At 37.5% G+C, this 21,305-nt stretch overlaps 1 protein-coding gene across 1 annotated transcript; it reads right to left on the bottom strand.

The window, feature by feature from the left end:
• Positions 1 to 44: 44 nt before the first annotated feature.
• LOC116728790 (phospholipase A2 inhibitor and Ly6/PLAUR domain-containing protein-like) lies at positions 45 to 9,546 on the bottom strand. Its single transcript, XM_032577109.1, has 6 exons — positions 9,427 to 9,546; positions 8,536 to 8,637; positions 8,265 to 8,432; positions 8,019 to 8,135; positions 7,553 to 7,803; positions 45 to 101 (listed from the first exon to the last, which is right to left on the bottom strand). Exons 1-6 carry the CDS (start codon positions 9,473 to 9,475, stop codon positions 45 to 47), a joined length of 744 nt encoding a protein of 247 aa, XP_032433000.1. The 5' UTR covers positions 9,476 to 9,546.
• Between the last annotated feature and the right edge of the window lie 11,759 nt (positions 9,547 to 21,305).

Genomic DNA, 21,305 nt, shown 5'->3' with positions numbered 1-21,305 from the left:
GGATGATGGGGTTGTTGTTGAAAATAATCCTACATTAGCTCTTCTCAAACCCCCAGTCGGTTGTGGCTGATGGCTGCTTTGTACTGAGCCTGGTACAGGTTCTGCTAGAGCAGTGATTCTCAAACTTTTTCAGGCCGAGGACCACTTAATCCATCCATCCATCCATCCATCCATCCATCCATCCATCCATCCATCCATCCATCCATCCATCCATCATCTTACACACTTATCCGTGGTGGGTTTGCAAGGGGTGGTGGTGCCTATCTCCAGCTATCAATGCGCAAGAGGCAGAGTACACCGGACAGGTCGCCAGTCCATCGCAGGGTGATCACTTAACGCATTTAACAAACATTCACAGACCATCTAACTTGAAATTGCCCCACAATAACACAACATCTTAATATATACAACCTGAAATAATAATATTAGTCTCGTAGCTCACTTATCGTCATGAATATTTCTATGCGGGGCATTTTGAGTTATTTACATATTCCCTCTAGGTTAGTCTCATCTGATTTTTCAAGAAGGATCAGTTCCTCTATTTCTTCTTCTTTGGATCCTACATGCAAGTTTACCTGCCTGCTGGCTCCATCAGACCTCTGGCTGTCTGTGTCACTGTCTCTACTCACATTCTCCTCTGGAATCATCCATTCTTCACACATGGCCGTGGCTGCTGCTCCCCATGCTTCACTCAACCATTCTAAAGTAAGCTCTGTTATTTCCTCTTTAACCATCTCATTTCTGGTCAGCATTAAGACCACTCACAACACCACTCTTGTTCCAGACGCCACCATTCATGTGACCTTTCACCATCCTCCAGAAAATCAAGAGGATCTTTCATCTGTACGATTGTTGTTTGTTGATGGAAAATAAAACCAATTCCTTTACGTGGACTCTGTTTGATTCTGCATGTGGGTCAGAAAGCTAAACCAGAACATGGCAAATTCTGATTATGTCAAACACATGGAAATCAAAAAGCAGTTGTTCTTTAACATTTAGGTCTATTCTAATTTAGAAGCACAATTAAAGAAAAAGAGACTTGGGTTGCTTTGGCAGAAACAAAAATCCTCTTAAATCCATTAAATACAAAAAAATACACATTCATTTATCAATTGTATTTAATTGGATTATTTTTAATTAAATAAAAATAAAAATAGCTGTTGAGGTGTGAGCAGAGCATCATAAACAAGCAAAGTCATAAAAAACAAAGAACAGTTGTCAACAACAGTTGTCACTTTCAAAAGAATTGAATTAGTCCTGAAAGACACATCAATACTCTCAGCAGGTATAACTTGGCTTCCTCCGATCATATAAGTAGTCCTAGAGTTGTTTTCTTTCCACCGGTATGCATGATTCAATTTAAATATTTTTAAAGTGCCTTGAGGAGACATTTGTTGTGTATTGGTGATATATAAATAAAGTGAATTGACTTGAATCTTTGTTCTTGGTTATTGTTGATTGAAAACATTTCAAATGTCATAGTCTATAAATTGTATATTTTTGTTATTTAGTGATGTTATTAGTATTAAGGAAGAATAATTTTTAAATTAACTTTGGAAAAAAGTTTGGCTCTCTCTTCCTCTGGATCCCAGGTACTCTCAGCGGGCGACGTGCGGCCACAAGGAAAACAACAATGCGTGTTGACGTCACAGAATTACAGAGTTTAATCCCATACAAAGCAACGTATGAATTAATAACAAAACCCGCAGAGGAACAGAGATATACATTCATTACCTGAGACAGGAACAAAATAGAGAAAGAAAAGACAAAGAAAAGGCAAAGACGTGTCTTTGGAGAGAGCTGATGCAAAAAAGCAAAATAGTGGCAGCTATCTGAATTATTACTCCTGTGCACGAACTCTTATACTGAAGGTGTGTCTTTCCTTTTTAATATATTCAATTAAGGCGTACCTCTGGTTGACCAACTGGAAGCTACCTTGGGCACTCAGAAAAACTTAGAACTCCCCCTAATTTACGCCAAAGATCAAAGGAGATTTTGCTCTCTGGTCCAACAAAAGAGCAAACAGCTGCATCCTGGCCTCCAGGGTTCTGCGGTCATTTGGGTAAAGAAAAACATAAGATAAGATTTCACAGATACCTGTGGAATCCGGAGTCTCTCCCGTTATCTCTCCTTACATAAATTCTCAGGACAAACTTAAATCCAGTAATTTGGTTCAAGGAAAGGTTATCTTCACAAAACATTTGATTCTGATATTGTCACAGATAGTACAATTTTCAAATACATTCATCATTTACTAGATTAGTAGTTCTAAAATTAGATAATACAATCTTCGTTAAAACCATGCTATTAGTACTTAGAAAAATGTCTTAGAAATTAAATGTAAGTGGTTTCAACATTCTATGTTGTATTCAGTTTTACACCATCCCAGATGTTGGTTCTGGAAGACTTTTGATCTTCTGTGAACCAAACAGACTTCTCTCCTACAGGCTCAAGTGATACTGCCCTGCAGGAGATGCTAATTTTATGGCCTCCTGTCCTCTGATAACACAACAGGAGCCTCATTGAGAGATCCCCTTTGATCTGCATTTGGTTCCTGTACTTTGAATACTTACCCATCAATAGTTTAGTTTTAAATCCTTAACACAAACCTGTTCAAAATTAAGAAATTTGTTCAAAATAAGAATGTTCAATATACCTTTTACACATGCCGTATGATTAACTGTATTAAGCACTAAAAATAATCATTTTTCCTCAACATTAGTTATTTAGACCTTAAATACAACTTTATTAATAATTTCACTTTTATGTAATTTTAGCATTAATGTAATGTTTTTGAATTATCAGTGTAAAATGGGAGACGTGTAAAGATTTGTTTGTCATCTCGAAAATAATATCTCTAATAATAACATCATCCCTGTTTGGCAGGGATTTGATGCTGTACTTGACATGCATCACCTGAGCAGGTGAACCATTTTAGGGCTCTACCTAGAATCAGATCAAAAAGTATTAAAAAAATGCAGTTGTCATAAAAAAAAAAATTATCCTGTTACAAACACAATACAATAGAGAGAGTTCATTTTAAGTTTCATACACTGCACAGCTAACCGGAATAACTGGGTGTGTTTTCACAGTCAGAAATCAAAACCTGCATCTTGTTTTTGTTTGTGAACACTCACGCTGACAACAATTTCAACACACCCTAAGAACTTCTTTAATGACTTAATGTGATGAAAATATTCATAAAATTTAAATTGCTCCTATGACACAAACAGGTGTTTCAAATAATGTAGTCATTTGGTAATGAACCAGCACTGCAGATGGCCCTGGTCTGCCAAAGGATCTTTAGATTCTGATATATGAGGGAATTCTGCCATAATTCGAGAGCACACATTTTCAGTCTGAAAGCAGGATTGTGAAAGCAATGCTCTGCTGATCACTAACAGCTACTGATCTTAGACAGGAGTTTGTTCACCCAAGCAAAGAAAATGGATCCACAGATCCAACCGTGTTACAACATAGTCACGACATGATATCTATCTATCTATCTATCTATCTGTCTGTCTGTCTGTCTGTCTGTCTTTTCTTCTGTCTGTCCGTCCGTCCGTCCGTCCGTCTAGCTATTATCTATTATCTATATAAATATCTACATTTATATTTATCTAAATAAATACAGATATCCATCTATAAATAGATAGATATTAGTATCTATCTATAAAACAGTTTATAGATAGATAAATTGTAATTAATCTATCTATAAATAACAATTTATAGATAGATAAAGTCTATCTATCTTTTCTATCTCATCATAGCCTAAATGAGTTGTATGAGACAGCACTGCTGTTAATCTGCAAGTTCTATGAGAGACAGTTTTGCCGATGGAAAGGCCTTGCTAATTCAATCCTTGAAAGAGCTCAAATGAGTAACTCTACTTATAGCCTCTTGAACCAAAGTAGAAGGTTTTTTTCAAAGATACAAAGATACCAGGCCTGGAATTGAACTTAGTGGCTACGAAATGTGCTTCTATGCGGCCCTTATGTGATAACATATGTGTGCAAAATGGAGTAAAGAGTGAAGCAGAAAGAGTTCTTATCACCACCTGGTGGAGAACTGGATTAGGTGCTTGGGCAAAGTCATTAAAGGGTGTGGTGAGAAATACTCAGTAATTTGCTGAGACAATAAAGCAGGTACTTTTTGTTTGCCTCAAATAAATTCTGGAAAAACTGCCACACAGGAGAATAGTAGCATTAATAGTTGGTATTGGGTGGTACCTTAGCTCCAGATACATGTAGTGGAAGCAATGACATTCTTCTCACTTAACATTAACTGAAACAATGTAGATGAGCTGGTAGATAATTTTAGTTCTAAAATTTCAGGTATCATTTATTTCATTGCCCCCATTAAAGTGAAGGTTGTGTCTGGTAGGAACAAGTCTCCATGGAGAAATGCACAAACAAATCTGAAAGACAACTGTGCCATAGGGCCTAATGCAAATGGCGTAAAACTTAACTTCACATTTGTTATGAAATCTACAACCAAAGCCTGCTAGTTATCACTCAACACTAAAACATACAAGGGAAACATTCTTTGCAGAAATCATAAACAAAAATATTAAAAATGCTTGGTCTACAGGTTCACAAACCCTCTTGTGACTGTACCACCTGACCTGTAATCTAACGTGGCCTGCAATGAATTTGCCAACTTTTTTGAAGAGAAAAGTCCATAGATCAGAGGATTAATCTGCACATCCACACTAAATTTTGTACCAATGCTATGCCCAAACATAGTTGTGGAAAACAATGACTAAATTTCAACTACTTAACTAAAGAAGTCTAGAAGAAATTGGACTGTGGGAGGAATTAAGCTCAAGTTCCTGCTGTCTTGACATCATACCCACACCTTTTCTTAAGAAAGTCCTGCCTGTCATTGCAAATGATCTGACCCAAATAGTAAACTCATTGCTCTAATCAGGTGTTTTCCCCAGGCTTTAAAAACAGCAGTTATTAAAGGACTGATAAGAAGAACAATCCAGACAAATCACACCTGCAGAATTACAGGCCGATCTCCAACCTCCCATTCATCAGCAAAATTACTGAAAAAGCTGTTTAAACAATTAAATAGCTTCCTAAAGATAACCAACTGCTTTAACGTCTTTCAGTCTGGTTTCTGGTCTCACCACAATACTGACACTGCCCTCATCAAAGTGTTCAATGAAATCCATATAAACACAGACTGTGGGAGAACCACAGTGCTGGTTCTGTTGGACCTCAGTGCAGCTTTTGACACTGTTGATTATGACATTTTACTGAAATGACTGGAGAGTTAGGTAGGACTCTCAAGTCCAGTGCTCCACTGGTTCAAATCTTACATAAAGAACAGGGATTTATTTGTTTCAGTAGGAAACTTCTCATCGAAACAGACAGAAGTCAAATGTGGGCGTCCCAAGGTTCAATCAGAGAATAGACTTTAAAATATTGCATGTGCACACGAAATAAAGAAAGAGAAAGGGAAAAAAATTAAGTCAGCTAATGAAAACAAAGAATCTGGCAGTGAACAGTGAAAATTAAGAGTTTGAGTTGCAGAGCAGCTGAATAACATGAGGATGATGAGGCACTGTTGGTGAATAACAAGGATTTACTGGAGCGCACAAATACAATAAGAATAAGAAACTAAAGAGGACATAATAAACCAAGAAATACTAATACTTATCTAAGAAAACTAAACAAAATGCAAGAATAAATAAAGAAACTCAACACAAGGGAACAAACCAGTATTGTGAGACCTTTTGAGCAATAATTAATTCAAAGGAAGAACAACATATGACAAGACCTAAACAAAACTAAAAACACAGCAAATCATTATAGAGAAAATATTCAGGGAGAACACAACAGAACTATGAAAATAGACCTCAGGGTGGCAACACACCCAGATGATTGTTTGTCTGCGAACCCTTGGATTGTGAGTGTGGGTTTGTCTGTGTCTGCAGTTAACGAGATTTTTTTTTTCTTTCCCTTCATTACTGTCCAACTGTTATGCTCACTACATTTGATTCTGAGAACTTTTTGGCTGCCCCATTTTTGACCTTGTTAACAGTTACTATCACAAAGGCTGTAACAAGTGCAATCATGAACATTATGAGGCGTTCTGTGTAGCATCATGGGTCAATAGTGACTATAGAATAAAGACTATTCTGTTTAAGATATGGCATAGGACACAATCATTACAGATCGCAGCACACATGGTTATGTATCAGCTCTGTCCTGAAACTGGACCAAATGAGGTTCTCCTCACTTTCATTGACATAAATGAAGACAGGATGTGCTCCCTCAGCTTCTAGCTTCATCATTCTCCAAATTGCTAAGCGTTTTGGGTTCTATAAAGAATACTTTTATAAAATATAAAGGGAGTAAGAATGCATTACATAAAGCAAATCACTGAAGATATGTCTGTATATTATTTTTTGTAACCTGTTCTACAGTCAAGTCCTGTCCCCACACTTTTACTCTGTTCCAGAACCGCAGCTGGTGGAACTCCAAGTTTACTCAGTTCATCACAGGAATTACTTCCTAGTCCAATGTTCCTAAGAAGGGGAGTGACCAAGAATAACCAACTTATGAAAGTTACACAATAAACTTCTCTGATGTTGCAAAATATAATGATAAAACTAGAGATCAAATCAAATAAAGTCATACATTATTATTCATTTTAACAAATGAATAAATATGCCAATATCCTACATATAATATACCAATAAATACCTAATATCCAGGTCCAAGCTAGAAGCAGTATGTACATATTCTTCTAATTTTGGTTCAAATGTAACATCTCTGATTTATCTTTAGACACTTAAAAGATAAAGAAAAGCAAACAGCAAGTGAATAAAGCCAAGTCTGAAGTTAGAGGCATCACTGGTTGTGGTGGTCGTGGTTGTTGGTGCAGCAGTGGTGGTTGTAGTGGTTGGTGCAGCAGTAGTGGTTGTAGTGGTTGGTGCAGCTGTGGTGGTTGTAGTGGTTGGTGCAGCTGTGGTGGTTGTAGTGGTTGGTGCAGCAGTGGTGGTTGTAGTGGTTGGTGCAGCTGTGGTGGTTGTAGTGGTTGGTGCAACAGTGGTGGTTGTAGTGGTTGGTGCAGCTGTGGTGGTTGTAGTGGTTGGTGCAGCTGTGGTGGTTGTAGTGGTTGGTGCAGCTGTGGTGGTTGTAGTGGTTGGTGCAACAGTGGTTGTTGTAGTGGTTGGTGCAGCTGTGGTTGTTGTAGTGGTTGGTGCAGCTGTGGTGGTTGTAGTGGTTGGTGCAACAGTGGTGGTTGTAGTGGTTGGTGCAGCTGTAGTGGTTGGTGCAGCTGTGGTGGTTGTAGTGGTTGGTGCAGCTGTGGTGGTTGTAGTGGTTGGTGCAGCTGTGGTGGTTGTAGTGGTTGGTGCAGCTGTAGTGGTTGGTGCAGCTGTGGTGGTTGTAGTGGTTGGTGCAGCTGTGGTGGTTGTAGTGGTTGGTGCAACAGTGGTTGTTGTAGTGGTTGGTGCAGCTGTGGTGGTTGTAGTGGTTGGTGCAGCAGTGGTGGTTGTAGTGGTTGGTGCAGCTGTGGTGGTTGTAGTGGTTGGTGCAGCTGTGGTGGTTGCAGTGGTTGGTGCAGCAGTGGTGGTTGTAGTGGTTGGTGCAGCAGTGGTGGTTGTAGTGGTTGGTGCAGCAGTGGTGGTTGTACTTGGATTATTGCACAAACTGGTTGCACAGCAGGTTGGTCCACTGATTGAACCAACACTCTGCATGAACGGCAAACTTCCCAGACCTGAAGCAGCTGTACAGGTGTTTGGTGATGCACAACCCAGTGCAGGAATTGTGTTTGCTCCATTTTTCACTGTTGATGTAAAAAGCAGGATACAGTTACATTAATTCTTTATTAGGGCAATATAAATGAAGCTCAGTGCCACTTTGTCTGTTAAGTGAATAAATTGTTTTTAATAATCAACTTCTAACTGTCTAGCATACAGTACAGATTAAGCATTAATATTTCCTCTCACTGATATTAAGAAAAGTGTACTAAGGATTAGTCAGTATTTTTGCTAAACTTACAAGTTGCTGAGAAGCAGTTGGTCTCATTTCCTGAACAGGTTATTGGAGTGGTGCACTGAGAAGTTGTGGGGTTACAAGCAATGCATTGAAGGGAGTTTGCAGCAGGAGTAGTTGGGGCTGCAATTAAAACACAACACGGAAAGAAAAATCTCAATAAACACAAAATAATAAAATAAAATAAAATAGCTAAAATAAAATAAAATAAACAGAGAATCATATTTTTTTAAAGTTTGTAATGAAACCTACCAGGCAGAGTCTGTGAGTTGCAGGTGTCTGTGTTGCAGCACTGAGCAGATGCAATTGCACTTTGGGATCCCAAGTTGACTGAAAAAGTCGAGGTGCCTGTAGCCGGACACAGAGAGGACGCTGCACAGGCTTTGTAGAGCTGTGTTACTGAAGTTCCAGATTGAGTAGCTGTAGAGTCAAGAAGATGTTTGGTGGTTTTTATATAACACATGTAAGACATGGATGCAGTTTATTCCAAAAAAAGTTAAATGAGACATAAGCAGAACAATACCTAAGATGGTAGCTGTTATACACATCGTCTCTGAGCTACATGTTACTGGTGTTGGGCTTGAACATGTCTGGTCTGTGCAGTTCATACACATCAGGGCTCCAGCTGCAATCAGGGGAAAAGAATCAATGTCAAATAATTGTTTGAAATATGTTTAACAAGTTAGAAATGATAGATGTGCTTTACAAAAATAAATCACATACCATTGTTACAGGGCTTTAAAATGTCAAAGTAAATACCTCAAAAAAAAGATTTCATGAATAATTTGTAACTACAACTATAAATATAAGTACCCAATATGTCAGAAGGTTTCAAGTTTGCTTAGGCTTTAGGGAAGCTAACAAGTTTTAAATTTATTTGTTTTTCTATTGGGATGCACAGAATTATAGTGAACAGTAGAATATTATGAACATCCTAGTTTGTCAAAGAACAGATAAATGTCTTCCCAACAATTAAGTTTCTAAAAATATGTTTTTTTATTAAATGACCTCCAGAAAAAGAAAATACATATTCAACAATATAGTCTGACGGAAGAAAATATTTTAATACATTGGAGAGAAAAAAGCTTTATCAACTTGAACAAAGAAAATAATTGTTTATGATAAGATTCAATGATTCGAGGACCAGTTTGAGCTAGAAACATACCAACAGTCATATTAAACGACCAACAACAACCTTGACTTCTACAATAATCATTAAAAAAGTGTCATGAGTCTGCTGGTAAAAATGTTGTGTCCAATATCTGAAAAATAAATAAATAAATAATACTAAATAGAAATATCAAAATGTTTTGTCTCTTAGTCGAACAACAAGGTTAATTAAAGCTGAAAAAAGCTGGAGTGTCTAATTGTGATGTTTTCTAACTTAAGTTACACATAATATAATTAATGTTACCTGTGCTGTAGAGAGCCCAGATGAGAGTCAAAGAAAAAATCAGCTTCATGGTGATGTTCAGATGGACCTGCTGGTGAGTTCTCCTGGATTCCGATACTAAACTTCAAAGTTGTGCTGCACTTTATATACTGGACAGATGACCTCACTAATCAGGTGTCTCTGTTTTCATAGCGCCACAACCCTAAAACTCCTTTTTTTATTTGTCAAATCATTCTGAAAACATGTCAACACACCTTAACACACCTTTAATACAAGGCAGTATATAATGGAAAATGGTCATTCACTACAATGAAACATATCATTAAGTTACTCACCACCAAAACAGGCTTTCCTTAAATAAGTCCTAAATATTTTGTGTCTTTGTTTTCATTGTTCTAGATGTGGCATTGCCCTTGTTGTTTGACAAGTCAAGAAACATGAAACCAGTCTGATAATTTTTTAATTCTAATTATGTCTGGTAGACTTAAATATTAAATATATGTATTTCCTTCTCAGTGATCCATGAATCAGTATCACAGCAATGTAATTCTTCTGAAATTGCTGACCAGCTGTTTGCATGTTTCCTCTCGGCTGGGCCACTAAACATGGCTTCAAATCTAAAACATTTTGGCATCAAACAGTAATTTGGAAGAAACGGATAATTGTTACATTAAGAAAAACAATCCACATATGAAAATATATTCTATTTTAAAGACATTTTACAACTGTTTTAATTCAAAAGCTATTTTAGTATGTAATGTGAGCTGTAACATTTTGTGCCTTTATTGAAACATTAAAACAAAATAAAATATTAAAGGGGACTTTTATTCTCATTACCCTTTATTCCTATTTTTCCTATATTTTGAATTGTCTAAAATCAAAGAAGAAACTCCTCATTTAAGAATATCTTTCTTTAAGAGGTGGAGAGATTAGATCCTTTAGTTCCTCCCAGGGAGAAACCTTTTCTTTACTTGGCTGAAAGAAATAACATCATAGTATAAAAATGTCTACATGCATTGCAGCCAGAATAAATAGTGACATAACAGATGACGCAGTTCCACACATGAATAGTCACTAAACTATTTCAGTAATTGAAGCAGTTTAATATAATATAATCTTCTGAAATACAAATATTTAATTCTGGGGGCACTGATTTATCACCAGTATCCCCATAAGAACTAGATAGTCTATTAAACCCATGGATTTCATGTGTGAAACATAATCTTTTTACTTTCTTTTTATGTAACTGTTGCTTTTTTTCTTTAACTAAAAATAATTTATTATGAACTTTTATGGGAGTAATGTATAACTAGCAACAAACAGTCAAAAAACTCTCCATGTCAAATGAAGTAAGAACTCATTAAAAAAAATCCAAAAATAAAATTCTGTTCTTCAGATTTATCAGTAGGAAGCTTTATTGGCATGTGACACATTTCAACCTGGGCAGCAGTAATGTCAATTGTTGCTTTCTGATCTTCTTGACAACATTGAGAACATATTGGGTTCACCTTCCCTAGAATAGCAATACTTCACCAAATAATAGAAATTAGCATCAGGAACCAAAAGTAGCAAAAAATTCTTTTTATGGAAAAAAGTTATGTTGCACTTTTGGCTGCTTTTTAAGTTATTGAATGATAGTGCAAAATCCAGTGGCAGCCACCCCCGTCACTGTTGTATTGTTGCGTGTGCTCACATGACTCTGAACGTTTGGAAGGAGTGGTAGAATTAAAGTAAAACTGAGAATGTTGAAAGGTTAGGTAACAGGAAAGACATTACCAGATCAAACTGATGAGGGGTGGCAGCTGAGGCACCTCTTCTGCCATAAGAGGTGAACAGTGCTGGGGATGGCGCCACATGGAGGCTGATTTTTATTCCCAACCTTAATTCCTTTGCTTCCCCTGACTCCCTTCCTGCCTGTTTTTCTGTCTGAAAAGAAATCTTTGAGCCTACTTTTTTTGTCTGACAGATTCTTGGTAGGTGACTTCTTGATTCCACGTCTTCCTCCTTCCATGATTCTATATCTGACAGTAATCAGGTCTGGGTGTGGCTGGTGAAATTGAGCCAAGTTTGCCCAAAAAATTTGTTAATCCCATATAGTGATGTATCAGGAGAGCAATTACTATTTCACAGCTCCATTTTTGAACGACGAATTGTTCATCATCATCATAATGGTCAGAGATATTTAGAGTAACAAGTAATACATGTTATAGTGTCTTGCGGTTTTGTGTGAATTTCAGTAACAACTACCAGACTAAGTTAAGAATCTTAGTATGTTATGTCATTCAGCTTAGAATTGGCATTCTAAGCCAAATGTCAATTCCTGCAAGCACGGCCTGAGTGACTGATGCACAGCTTCAAATCAAGTTAAGAGGCCTAGAACAACCGAGGGAATCTACTGTCCAGACTTCTCAACAAGTCAAATCAAAGAAAGCCTAGACAGAGGTTGGTACTGCACTGTGAAACTTTCGAAGGTGGTTTAACTTGAAAATTAGAGTCCACCTGGTGCCTTGAAAATGCAACAACATTCAACATTTGACAACTGTCAACAAGAAAATTGTATTGGTTTTAACTCAGAAATTAAACTTCATGAGGTTTATTTAACAACAAGAGACAAGTTGTCTAAACAATGTTTTTTTAAGTTCATTGAAGGAGAAATTATAAAGGACATGTAGTTATCAATGGCGCAATATTATTGATTGAGGACAATCCTTTCATTGTCAATTTCAAAAGGCAATGAAAGCCCAGTTTTCTGACTGTAAAGGCAGGCATATGTTATGTTGATCACTACATTTTGTGAATTTTGTAGGAAGTTAAAATCTCTAATGAATATTTACCCAAAACTGGAAGTTGTAATTTTGATTAATAATCAAAATTTGATTATAAATCAAAATGAGCAACACTCCCAGTCTTGTTTATTTACTATTGTTTCAACTAAAATGAACCCAGAGATAGAAGTATATTCTTACGCATTGCTGTTGGCATTAATGTCATTTTGTTGTTGCTGTGAAAGATAAATAGATTTCTGTGTACGCAGGGTTTGTCCCACTGACATCCACACTCATGAGGAAGCTAGCCAGACCAACACTTCTTACTGCAAACGATAGTTTTCCGAAGCAAATGATGAGGTTTGAACGAACAATAAAAACTACTATGACAGACTTTTGTCTGTTATAAAGATATTTTTTGTTCAATTCATTCTCTTAATGTTTTAATGCAATTGCTTAATCCATCTTAACGCTTATCCTGAATTTGGTATTTTCTTACAAGATATTTTACCATTTAAGTTGTTTGGAAAAACTCTCAGCTATATGGAACTCCTAAAATGTCAGCTATTGTGGACTTTTCTGTGATTACTTTTTATTTCTTCCTTTGTTCATTTTCTACCCCATGTTTTACTGCAAAATGCAGCAATTGTAATCTTGCCCTTTTTCTTTGAATGATCCCATAGAAACTAAAAGTGTTTGTGTATTAAAAGTTCTAATTGTTCATTTCAATGAAGACCTAGAAACCCTCATAAAGGAGTACATGGTAAGGTTTTCTTTTTCTATTTTCCAGAGGCTTGTGTGGCATACAGGCCATTTTGATGGAATAGTCGAGGTAAATTAATACTGTTTTGTGTTTATTAATACTGTTTTGTGTTTCGTTGTGTGTTATTTACTAGTGGTGTCGCAGGTTGACGTGGTTGCGGAGGGGGTCAATATCACTCCGCCGTTGCTAGGTAACGACGGTTGTGGAACGTTGGTGAATGTGCTTTTTTTTCTAACGGCTGTTAGGAACGAGACCGCTAACGGAGTTACTGTGTAACAATTATTAAATTAAAATGTTGCGGACTCAATCTCAATATCTCTTTTGATTGTTTGTCACCGTTACACTTGCACTTCTAACATATTACTAATGTTTACATTCTTAGAACAGTTAATCAAATGAGACAAAAATCTTATTTAACAAACATGACAGCAATTATATTAGTATAACTTTTTGGCTTGTTTTCAACATTTTTTTGTAATTGTTTTCTTTAGTTATTATTATTTCCCTTGGAGTATTAATAATGTATCTTTCATTTGATTTTTTTTTTATTTCATTTGGTAAGACCATAACTGGCTCAAAGAATAAACTGTGAAAAGCATCTTCAATATATTCTGGAAGGTTTGGGGCTGAATACAGAGTACAGAAATAGAAAATGTTTTTGCTGTTGTTTATTCTGGCTGAAGGACTATTTCTTTTGTTTTTGAGCATGCAGAGAACAACCAGAAGGAAAAAATAGCTGGTGATCCCAGTAATCTTCACGACCACACCTTTAATGTTGACCAACACCTTCAATGATTGACAGATAGAGTATGATATTTAATTCTGTACTTTGGCTTTACTTGCCAGTCAAACGTAAAAAAAAAAACCAAACAAAAAAACATTCATCTGCAATACTTCACAATGACTCTAGCTCCACATAGTGGTCACCAAATGTAACAACATGACAAAAAGCTAAAGTTGCAAGGGAATTAGTTACATAAGACACTGATTGTGTGTGGGCTGGAGGGCACACCAAATTCAGAAGAATCCGGAGTAGTTATGGATGAGGTTGGGTAATCCTGATTAGTTATTAGTTTAAGAATTACTAATCAGACATCCCAGGGACTTGACAAGAAGCCACAAATTGTAAAGGTCCACTGTTGTGTAATTAAGCTTTTTTTCCAATGCAAGCTTCAGAAAGCTTCATTTGGTCTTCATTATATACCAAAACCTGTCTGTGGTTGGCAGAAAATACGTAAGCGAAATGAGTGTCTGGAAGAGGAAGAGGAATCAAAATAGAAGACAAACTAACCACACATTGTTTCTGTACCAATTGTTTCTGTCTGTGTACCATAACACCTTTCACCTATTTTATTTTTTTTTTTACACCATATCACACTTATTATCCTTGGTCTTGCTGTTCTTCAGTGCTTTGTTGGACCACTAGATATCCAAAATATGAATATAGAATTCTGGTGATATGAGGATTTGGTTTTCTGTGTGTTTATTAGTCCCTGTGTTCTAGCATCTACTCCATTATTGTTTCCAGCAGGGATGGACCAATTTATCAGCCACCTGATTTATCGGTGCTGATCTCCCTAATCTTGGGAAATCGGCGATCGGCCGATATTTACATGTGAAGTCGATTTAACTTCTGATTTGATCTACCTCGACAAAGGTATTTAATTCAACTGTTACCTTCTTCTGCTTTGCTGTGAGAGAGGTTGGACTAGCAAACTGGCCCATCAGATCAGGTCTATATGTTTTGCATCAATAGTCATCTCACTGTTGGCAACTCATCAACTTTCTTGCTACATTTAGCAAGATTTTAGACAAAAAAAATTGTATCAGCCAAAATCGGAATCGGCAGGCCAGGATTATTAACAGACCGGTAATCTGTGATCGGCCAGAAAACTGCAATTGGTTCCAGCTGTCCCTCGTTTTCCCTGGATTACACTACGTGTACTTAACCCCACCTGTCACCTGCTTCTCATCGGATCCTTGTTGTGTCTTGTCATTTTGTCATGTTCCAGTGTAGTGTTACCAGTGCTACCAGTATCTGAGTACCTTGCCTCATTCTTCTGTACTTTTCATGATTAAAACCATCATTTGCTCTTCATCCTAGGTTCACCGCGTCTATACTCACCACCAATTCACCACAGAAGGATCCGACCAAAGTAACGTTGAGGTTTGTGGCGTCTGATGTGGAACCAGGTTCTATGGACAAATCTGACCAAGAGAGATGGTTGCAGTTGCAGTTGGAGTTGGCACAACAGGACTTGTACATGGATGTTGAGATCCTGCCTTCTCCACTGCTGCTGGAGGTATTGGGACAGCAGTCTGATTATGATTAGATGAAGACAGAGTTTCTTGCCCCTCATCACTCTGATGGTTCATTCAAATGCAAGTGATAAAGTGGATGTTCAAATCTGATTTCAATTACTGTGTATATAAGCAACCTTTCTAAATGCTAGCATTGTACCAAATTTGAAAGAAAACATTCTGAAAGTTTGTCAGTTTTGTCTAAAATACACAAAAATATCCTTTTGGAATTTACTTTAAAATTTAACTGGAAGCTTCCTCAAGGTCTTCTGGCTTGAAGTAAAATATTAGACAAGTTTGCTGTTCTCCAGTTCTTCAGGGTTTGCTTTCTGTGTTGTCATAGTTGTACAGGGCCAAAAGAGAGAGCGCTGACTCACTGTGATAACAGTCACAATTTATCAGCTTAATGTGGGGCTGCATTTGTCTGTAAAAGTTCAGTCTTTTCCTTTGATTTGGTTTTTGCCCAATTGATTATTGCATAATGCCCCTAAAAGACATCCCAAGAAAAATTGGAACAGAGGAAATTATGGTTACTCAACGTTAGTAATGGTTAGTAATAAAGTTACCAAACATTCCTTTTCAGATGAAAGATCTCAAAAGAGGACTGCAATCCTCATCTGGCCCAAAAGCAGAAGCAGGAGCTGTTGGTGGAGTGTTTGACATGGAATAGGAGAGGAGTGAACCAACACTAGCAGACTTGGCCAACCTTCTCAGAGCCCACATAGGACATCAGAAGGCCAAAAAGGACCACTGGACCAGAGAAACTGCTAAGTAACAACAGAAATTTGAGGAACTACAACAACAGTTCAGATTGTTTCAAAGGGAGAGCCAACCTGAGACTACTCCAACTGCTCCACGGACATCACCAGTGCGGCCTACACAACCACCAGATCCTGGAGTGGCAGCTTCACCTCAACACAGTCAATCAGGTGACCTATATTCACAGGGGTATGTTTCTCATGCACCTAAATTTCAAAAATTGAGTAAAGAAGATGACATTGAACATTTTCTCATTACTTTTGAAAGAATAGCTTCTGCCTGCAGGTGGCCAAGAACTGACTGGGCTTTCCATTTAATACCTCTGCTAACAGGCAAAGCTAGAAGTGCCTTTGTGCACATGGATGTTGATTTGTCTATGAACTATGATCAAGTTAAATTAGCTGTTTTGCAGAAGTATGACATTAACAGTGAAAACTACAGGCAAAGATTCCGCTCGCTTCAGGAGGAGCCAGAAGAAACTCCAAAAGAGCTCTACATAAGGCTGAAACAGCTGTATGTCAAATGGGTGCAACGTAACGGTAAAACAGTTGAACAAATCAATGAAATAATGATTCTCGAACAACATCTAAGAATGTTGTCACCAGAACTTCAGGTTTGGATAAAACATAATCCAAAGACTGCAAAGGAGGCTGCTGAACTGGCTGATGTGTTTGTGGCTGTGAGGAGGAAGAACTCTTGGGCTTTTCAAAGCTGGAAAAAGGATGGCCGCCATCAATCTCCAGCCCAACCAGTTTCAGCTGTGGGTAAGCTACCTGAAAAAGAGAGGTTTGGCTTAAAAGTTCAATGGGGAAAAAAAACACTTGTTACTTATGTGGACAGGAGGGTCATACTGAACCAATGTGTCCTCAAAATGCTGTTAAGTTGTCCCAGATGTTTTTTGTGCCCAGGAAAGAGACTCAAAATGTTGGAGCAATGAATTAATTAATAGAGACTTCTGTGGAGCTCTTCGGTCAGGCACTGAGGGCCCTGATTGATACAGGAAGTACACAGACTTTGGTCCAGCACAGGTACGTCTCACCCCAGTTTGTTTGCACCAGTGAGACCGTTCCAATCTGCTGCGTCCATGGTGACAAAAAACAATATCCAACAGCAGATGTTTATGTGACTATAAAAAGACAAACTTTCCCGCTTAATGTTGGGGTAGTAGATAACTTGCCATTTCCAGTGATTCTTGGCAATGACCTGCCAGTGCTGATTGACCTATTGAATTCTCCTCAGTGCAATGTTGCTTTAATTCTGGCCCAAGCAAAGCAATCTGAGGAAATTGTTTCCGACCTCAGTACCTTACCATTTCACAATGTGGAGTTTTTCACAGAGGACACTAAAGGCAGGAAATCCAAAAGACTACGGAGAAGGGAAAAGTTTCAAGGGACGGTGGTTGTTCCTTCTGATGCACCAGAGCCTGCGGTACTCCAAGACTTCAAAATCCCTGGTAATATATTGGAGCTGCAGCACCAGGATTCAAGTCTTGCGAGATGCTTTAAAGAAGCCAAAGTCAATAAAAATCATTTTGTCATTCAAAATGACATTCTTTACAGACAAAATGGGCCAATTAAACAGCTTGTGGTTCCCAAAGCAGTTGGAGAAACTGTTTTGAAGTTGGGCCATTCAATTCCCTGGGCTGGCCACCTGGGGAAGCATAAGACCTTAACCCGTATAAAGCGCTGTTTTTTTGGGGCCTGGCTTGTGTAAAGATGTTGTGCAGTTTTGCAGGAACTGTCCAGAATGCCAAATGACATCAGCTAGACTCCCCGGCAAAACTCCTCTCCAACCGCTTCCAGTTCTGAGTACACCATTTCAACGCTTGGGTATGGACATAGTCGGCCTGGTTGAAAGGAGTAAAGCAGGTAACCGTTTTATGCTGGTCATTGTGGATTACACAACTAAATATCCAGAGGTTATCCCGTTGAAAGTTGTTAAAGCAAAGAATGTTGCATTCTGTTTGGTGCAATTTTTTTCCAGAGAAGGCTTTCCTCAGGAAATACTGACTGACCAGGGCACCTATTTCATGTCCAAGCTGCTTAAAGATGTGTATCAGTTTCTGGGAATTAAAGGATTGACAACAATACCCTATCATCCACAAACAGATGGCCTCACTGAATGGTTTAATCAAACACTTATACAAATGCTATGGAAATTTATGAGTGAAACAGGCTCTGACTGGGAAAGAATTAAACATTTTAAATGAATATTATAGTTAAAAGAAAGAACTAAATGTTTTGTCATATTTTAGAACAAAGAAAAAAAGTCTAACTTGCATGAAACAACAAAAAATTTTCTTGAATGAGACTTTAATTTTATGAAAAATTAAGAAATAAGATGCAGTTTTCAGCTTAACAACAAAACAAAAGAACTAAAACAATTTGTTGTATCATTTGTAAAATTCTATGCATATATACAATATAGAAACAGGAAAAAAGCTTAAACTGTTCAAAAACATTTCTCAGTTGCAACAGTTTTTGCCAGCATTATGAAGAGCCGCTGTGTTTCTATAGAAGAACGATGGAAATCCCGATGCTAGATAAAGAGTGATATGTTATAACAATGTGGGAAACGTTTTGAATTTTACAAAGGTATAATAGACAGACAACTCTTTTGTCCCTGCATGATTTTTCAATACCTTACATGAATTTATGTTTTGAATTATTTAACTTAAGGTAATTATTAATTTAACTTAACTGATTCAAGTAATCCTTCACTTGTAAGAAAACACGATTATCATTGCCAACCATAAAGCTTTTTCTGTTATCATCTTTTCAAAATGTCTTTTCTGTCATGAACATCTTCTGGTTGGTAAACCCCCAAATCATAAATTGGACTAAATTCTTTTATGTATTTTTACAGGGATAAACTGGATAATAGAATGAGTTGGGTTGTCATGAAGGGCTTTAGATAGACTTGAATCAGATTTGTTGGACTTTTCATTGAGAAGCCCTGGATTAGATTTTGTTGTAACTTGACTGGTAAAGTAAACCCAGTTGCATTGAAATGTGACTAGCATCAGAGAAAGCCGAGGGTTGGGTTGGTTTTTCATACGTATTCAGGTGTGTGGCAGCACATAGCTGACAATGACACCAATAATTGATATTTTAGATGTTTACTGTTGTAGTTGGGTCACTTCAGTACATGGATAGGACTAGATTCTTTAGATAACTGCATGTACCTGAAAATTATAGGTTTAGCAGCCACACCTGATGATGCAGAATGTTTTAAACATCACAGAAAATTCCAGAGAAACATATCACGTGTGAAATATTACTTGACCTAGTATAACTTGTGTTTCCTTTGAACAGGAAACATAATAAAAGAACAGCATGCAGCATACATGATCACTGAATTTAGCTTTAACTCACTTAATCAATCTCTACTTTTCAACACTGAAAAAGCCTACTTCATGTTGCTAGACAGAATCTTCTTAAGAAATGTCTTCATCCTGCATGTTGTTGATAATCAGATCAGTTTTCAACTGAACTCAGTTCTCCTATATCATTTTGGAACAGGTCTAACTTGAAAATGGGTTTATTTTCTCAATGACTTTTATCCTGTGTCAGTAAAGGTCAACTAAAATAAAATTGTGTTTATTTGGTCGTTTTGAATTCATTTAATTTTCAACCTTTTCAGTGAGCTAAAAATGGAAATAAGCTTTATGTAGTCAAATTCAGAGATCTTGTATGCTGCTTGTTGTGTTTATTTTTTAGTTTCTGTTCAAAGTAAAGGGCTGCACAGTGGCGCAGTTGGTAGAACTGTTGCCTTGCAGCAAGAAGGTTTTGGGTTTGATTCCCAGAGTTTGCATGTTCTCCCTGCTGGGTTCTCTCCGGGTAATCTGGCTTCCTCCCACAGTCCAAAAACATGACTGTCAGGTTAATTGGTCTCTCTAAATTGTCCTTAAGTGTGAGTGTGTGTGTGTGCATGGCTGTGTGTCCTGTCTGTCTCTGTGTTGCCCTGTTGGTGACCTGTCCAGGGTGACCCCGCCTCTCGCCAGGAACATTAGCTGGAGATGGACACCAGCAACCCTCCTGAACCCACTAGGGACAAAGGTGTTAGAAAATGGATGGATGGATGTTTGAAGTAAACACTTGATATTTTATGTTGTTTTGCACGTGATTCTAATTTTTCTGGAACTTTAGCAATGTTGTGTGATCTTTGTACATTAAAACATTCAGGTAAAATGCAGTTATGTAAAGAATGTAGTCCTTGTCATGTCCTCAAGTGAACCAACTACAACTTCTAACAAATAAAATATGTAACAAATTGCACAATTGCAATATTTTAATAAAAGCAGAAGCAGGATTATGAACAATTTTCCAAATTGTAAATGGTCCTAAACCTGGTCACATTGATTTCTGTGGCAACAGTAGTTATTGGTGTCATTGGCAACTACAACAAACCTGAATGCTCACAAAAAACACACCTAAGCTTTGCAACTGAGTTAATTTATTTTCAAAGCCAACTCGCAACAAAAGCCAGTCCATGACTCCTCAAAGAAGGATTCTAATCAATCTAAATCCCTCCATGACAGGTTAGGAAGAAAGTTGTAGAGAACTCTAAATCAGGTTTAGATTATAAAACCATATCCCTGGCTTTGAACTTCTCACCCCGTTTCAGACATTAATTGGTCTGGAACATCTAAATTAAATTGCAGAATTTCCTCCTTACCATGTAGATAGGAGTCCTACTAAAACCTGGAGGAAATCCATCCACAAGTTGCTGGACATCAGAGGACTGAAGTCTGACACGATCGGACTGTAAACCACATATATCCACAGAAGGGAGAATTAGGATTACAATTTTATTTTAGCTTGCGAACACTGTTGGCATGTGGACGTAAGTCGTTTAGTCAGATGGGAACAAAATGTAACTTTTTGAAACCTCTAGTTCTACACTTAAAGATGATCAGTCATTCCGCACTGTGAAACATAGTGGTGGCACCATCATGCAGTGGGGATGTTTGTCTTCAGGATGGACAGGGAACTGGATTGCAACTGATGGAAGATGAACGGAGCTAAATATCAAACATTCCTGACCAAAGGAATATAGCAAGGGCAATAATGCAAATGCATAAAATGCATAAAAACATGTGAATGTGTTAAGACTGGAACAGTCAGAGTCCAAACTTAAGTTCTTATTTTTAACTTTCCAGCAATTTCTCACAGTGAGCATGACTATGGCTAAAATGGAAGGAAAACCTTTTTTCACCACATAGAAACCCCATCTTACCCTGCTTAGAAATTAGTAAGTGGGAAAAACTTAAAATATGGAACACCCCGGTTGCAAAACTGTGCACACCCTTA

The sequence above is a fragment of the Xiphophorus hellerii genome, chromosome 11 (genome assembly GCF_003331165.1).
Source record: "Xiphophorus hellerii strain 12219 chromosome 11, Xiphophorus_hellerii-4.1, whole genome shotgun sequence".
Taxonomy (NCBI): Eukaryota; Metazoa; Chordata; class Actinopteri; order Cyprinodontiformes; family Poeciliidae; genus Xiphophorus; species Xiphophorus hellerii.
This window is presented reverse-complemented; position numbering and strand designations above follow the sequence as displayed.

What these genes read in the sequence shown, in the direction of transcription:
- LOC116728790 (XM_032577109.1), bottom strand. Translation starts at nt 9,475, where the DNA reads ATGAAGCTGATTTTTTCTTTGACTCTCATCTGGGCTCTCTACAGCACA. An exon ending in CTGGGCTCTCTACAGCACAG is followed by an intron (nt 8,638 to 9,426) that starts GTAACATTAATT and finishes CCCTGATTGCAG; the next exon opens with CTGGAGCCCTGATGTGTATG. An exon ending in CAACTCACAGACTCTGCCTG is followed by an intron (nt 8,136 to 8,264) that starts GTAGGTTTCATT and finishes TTTTAATTGCAG; the next exon opens with CCCCAACTACTCCTGCTGCA.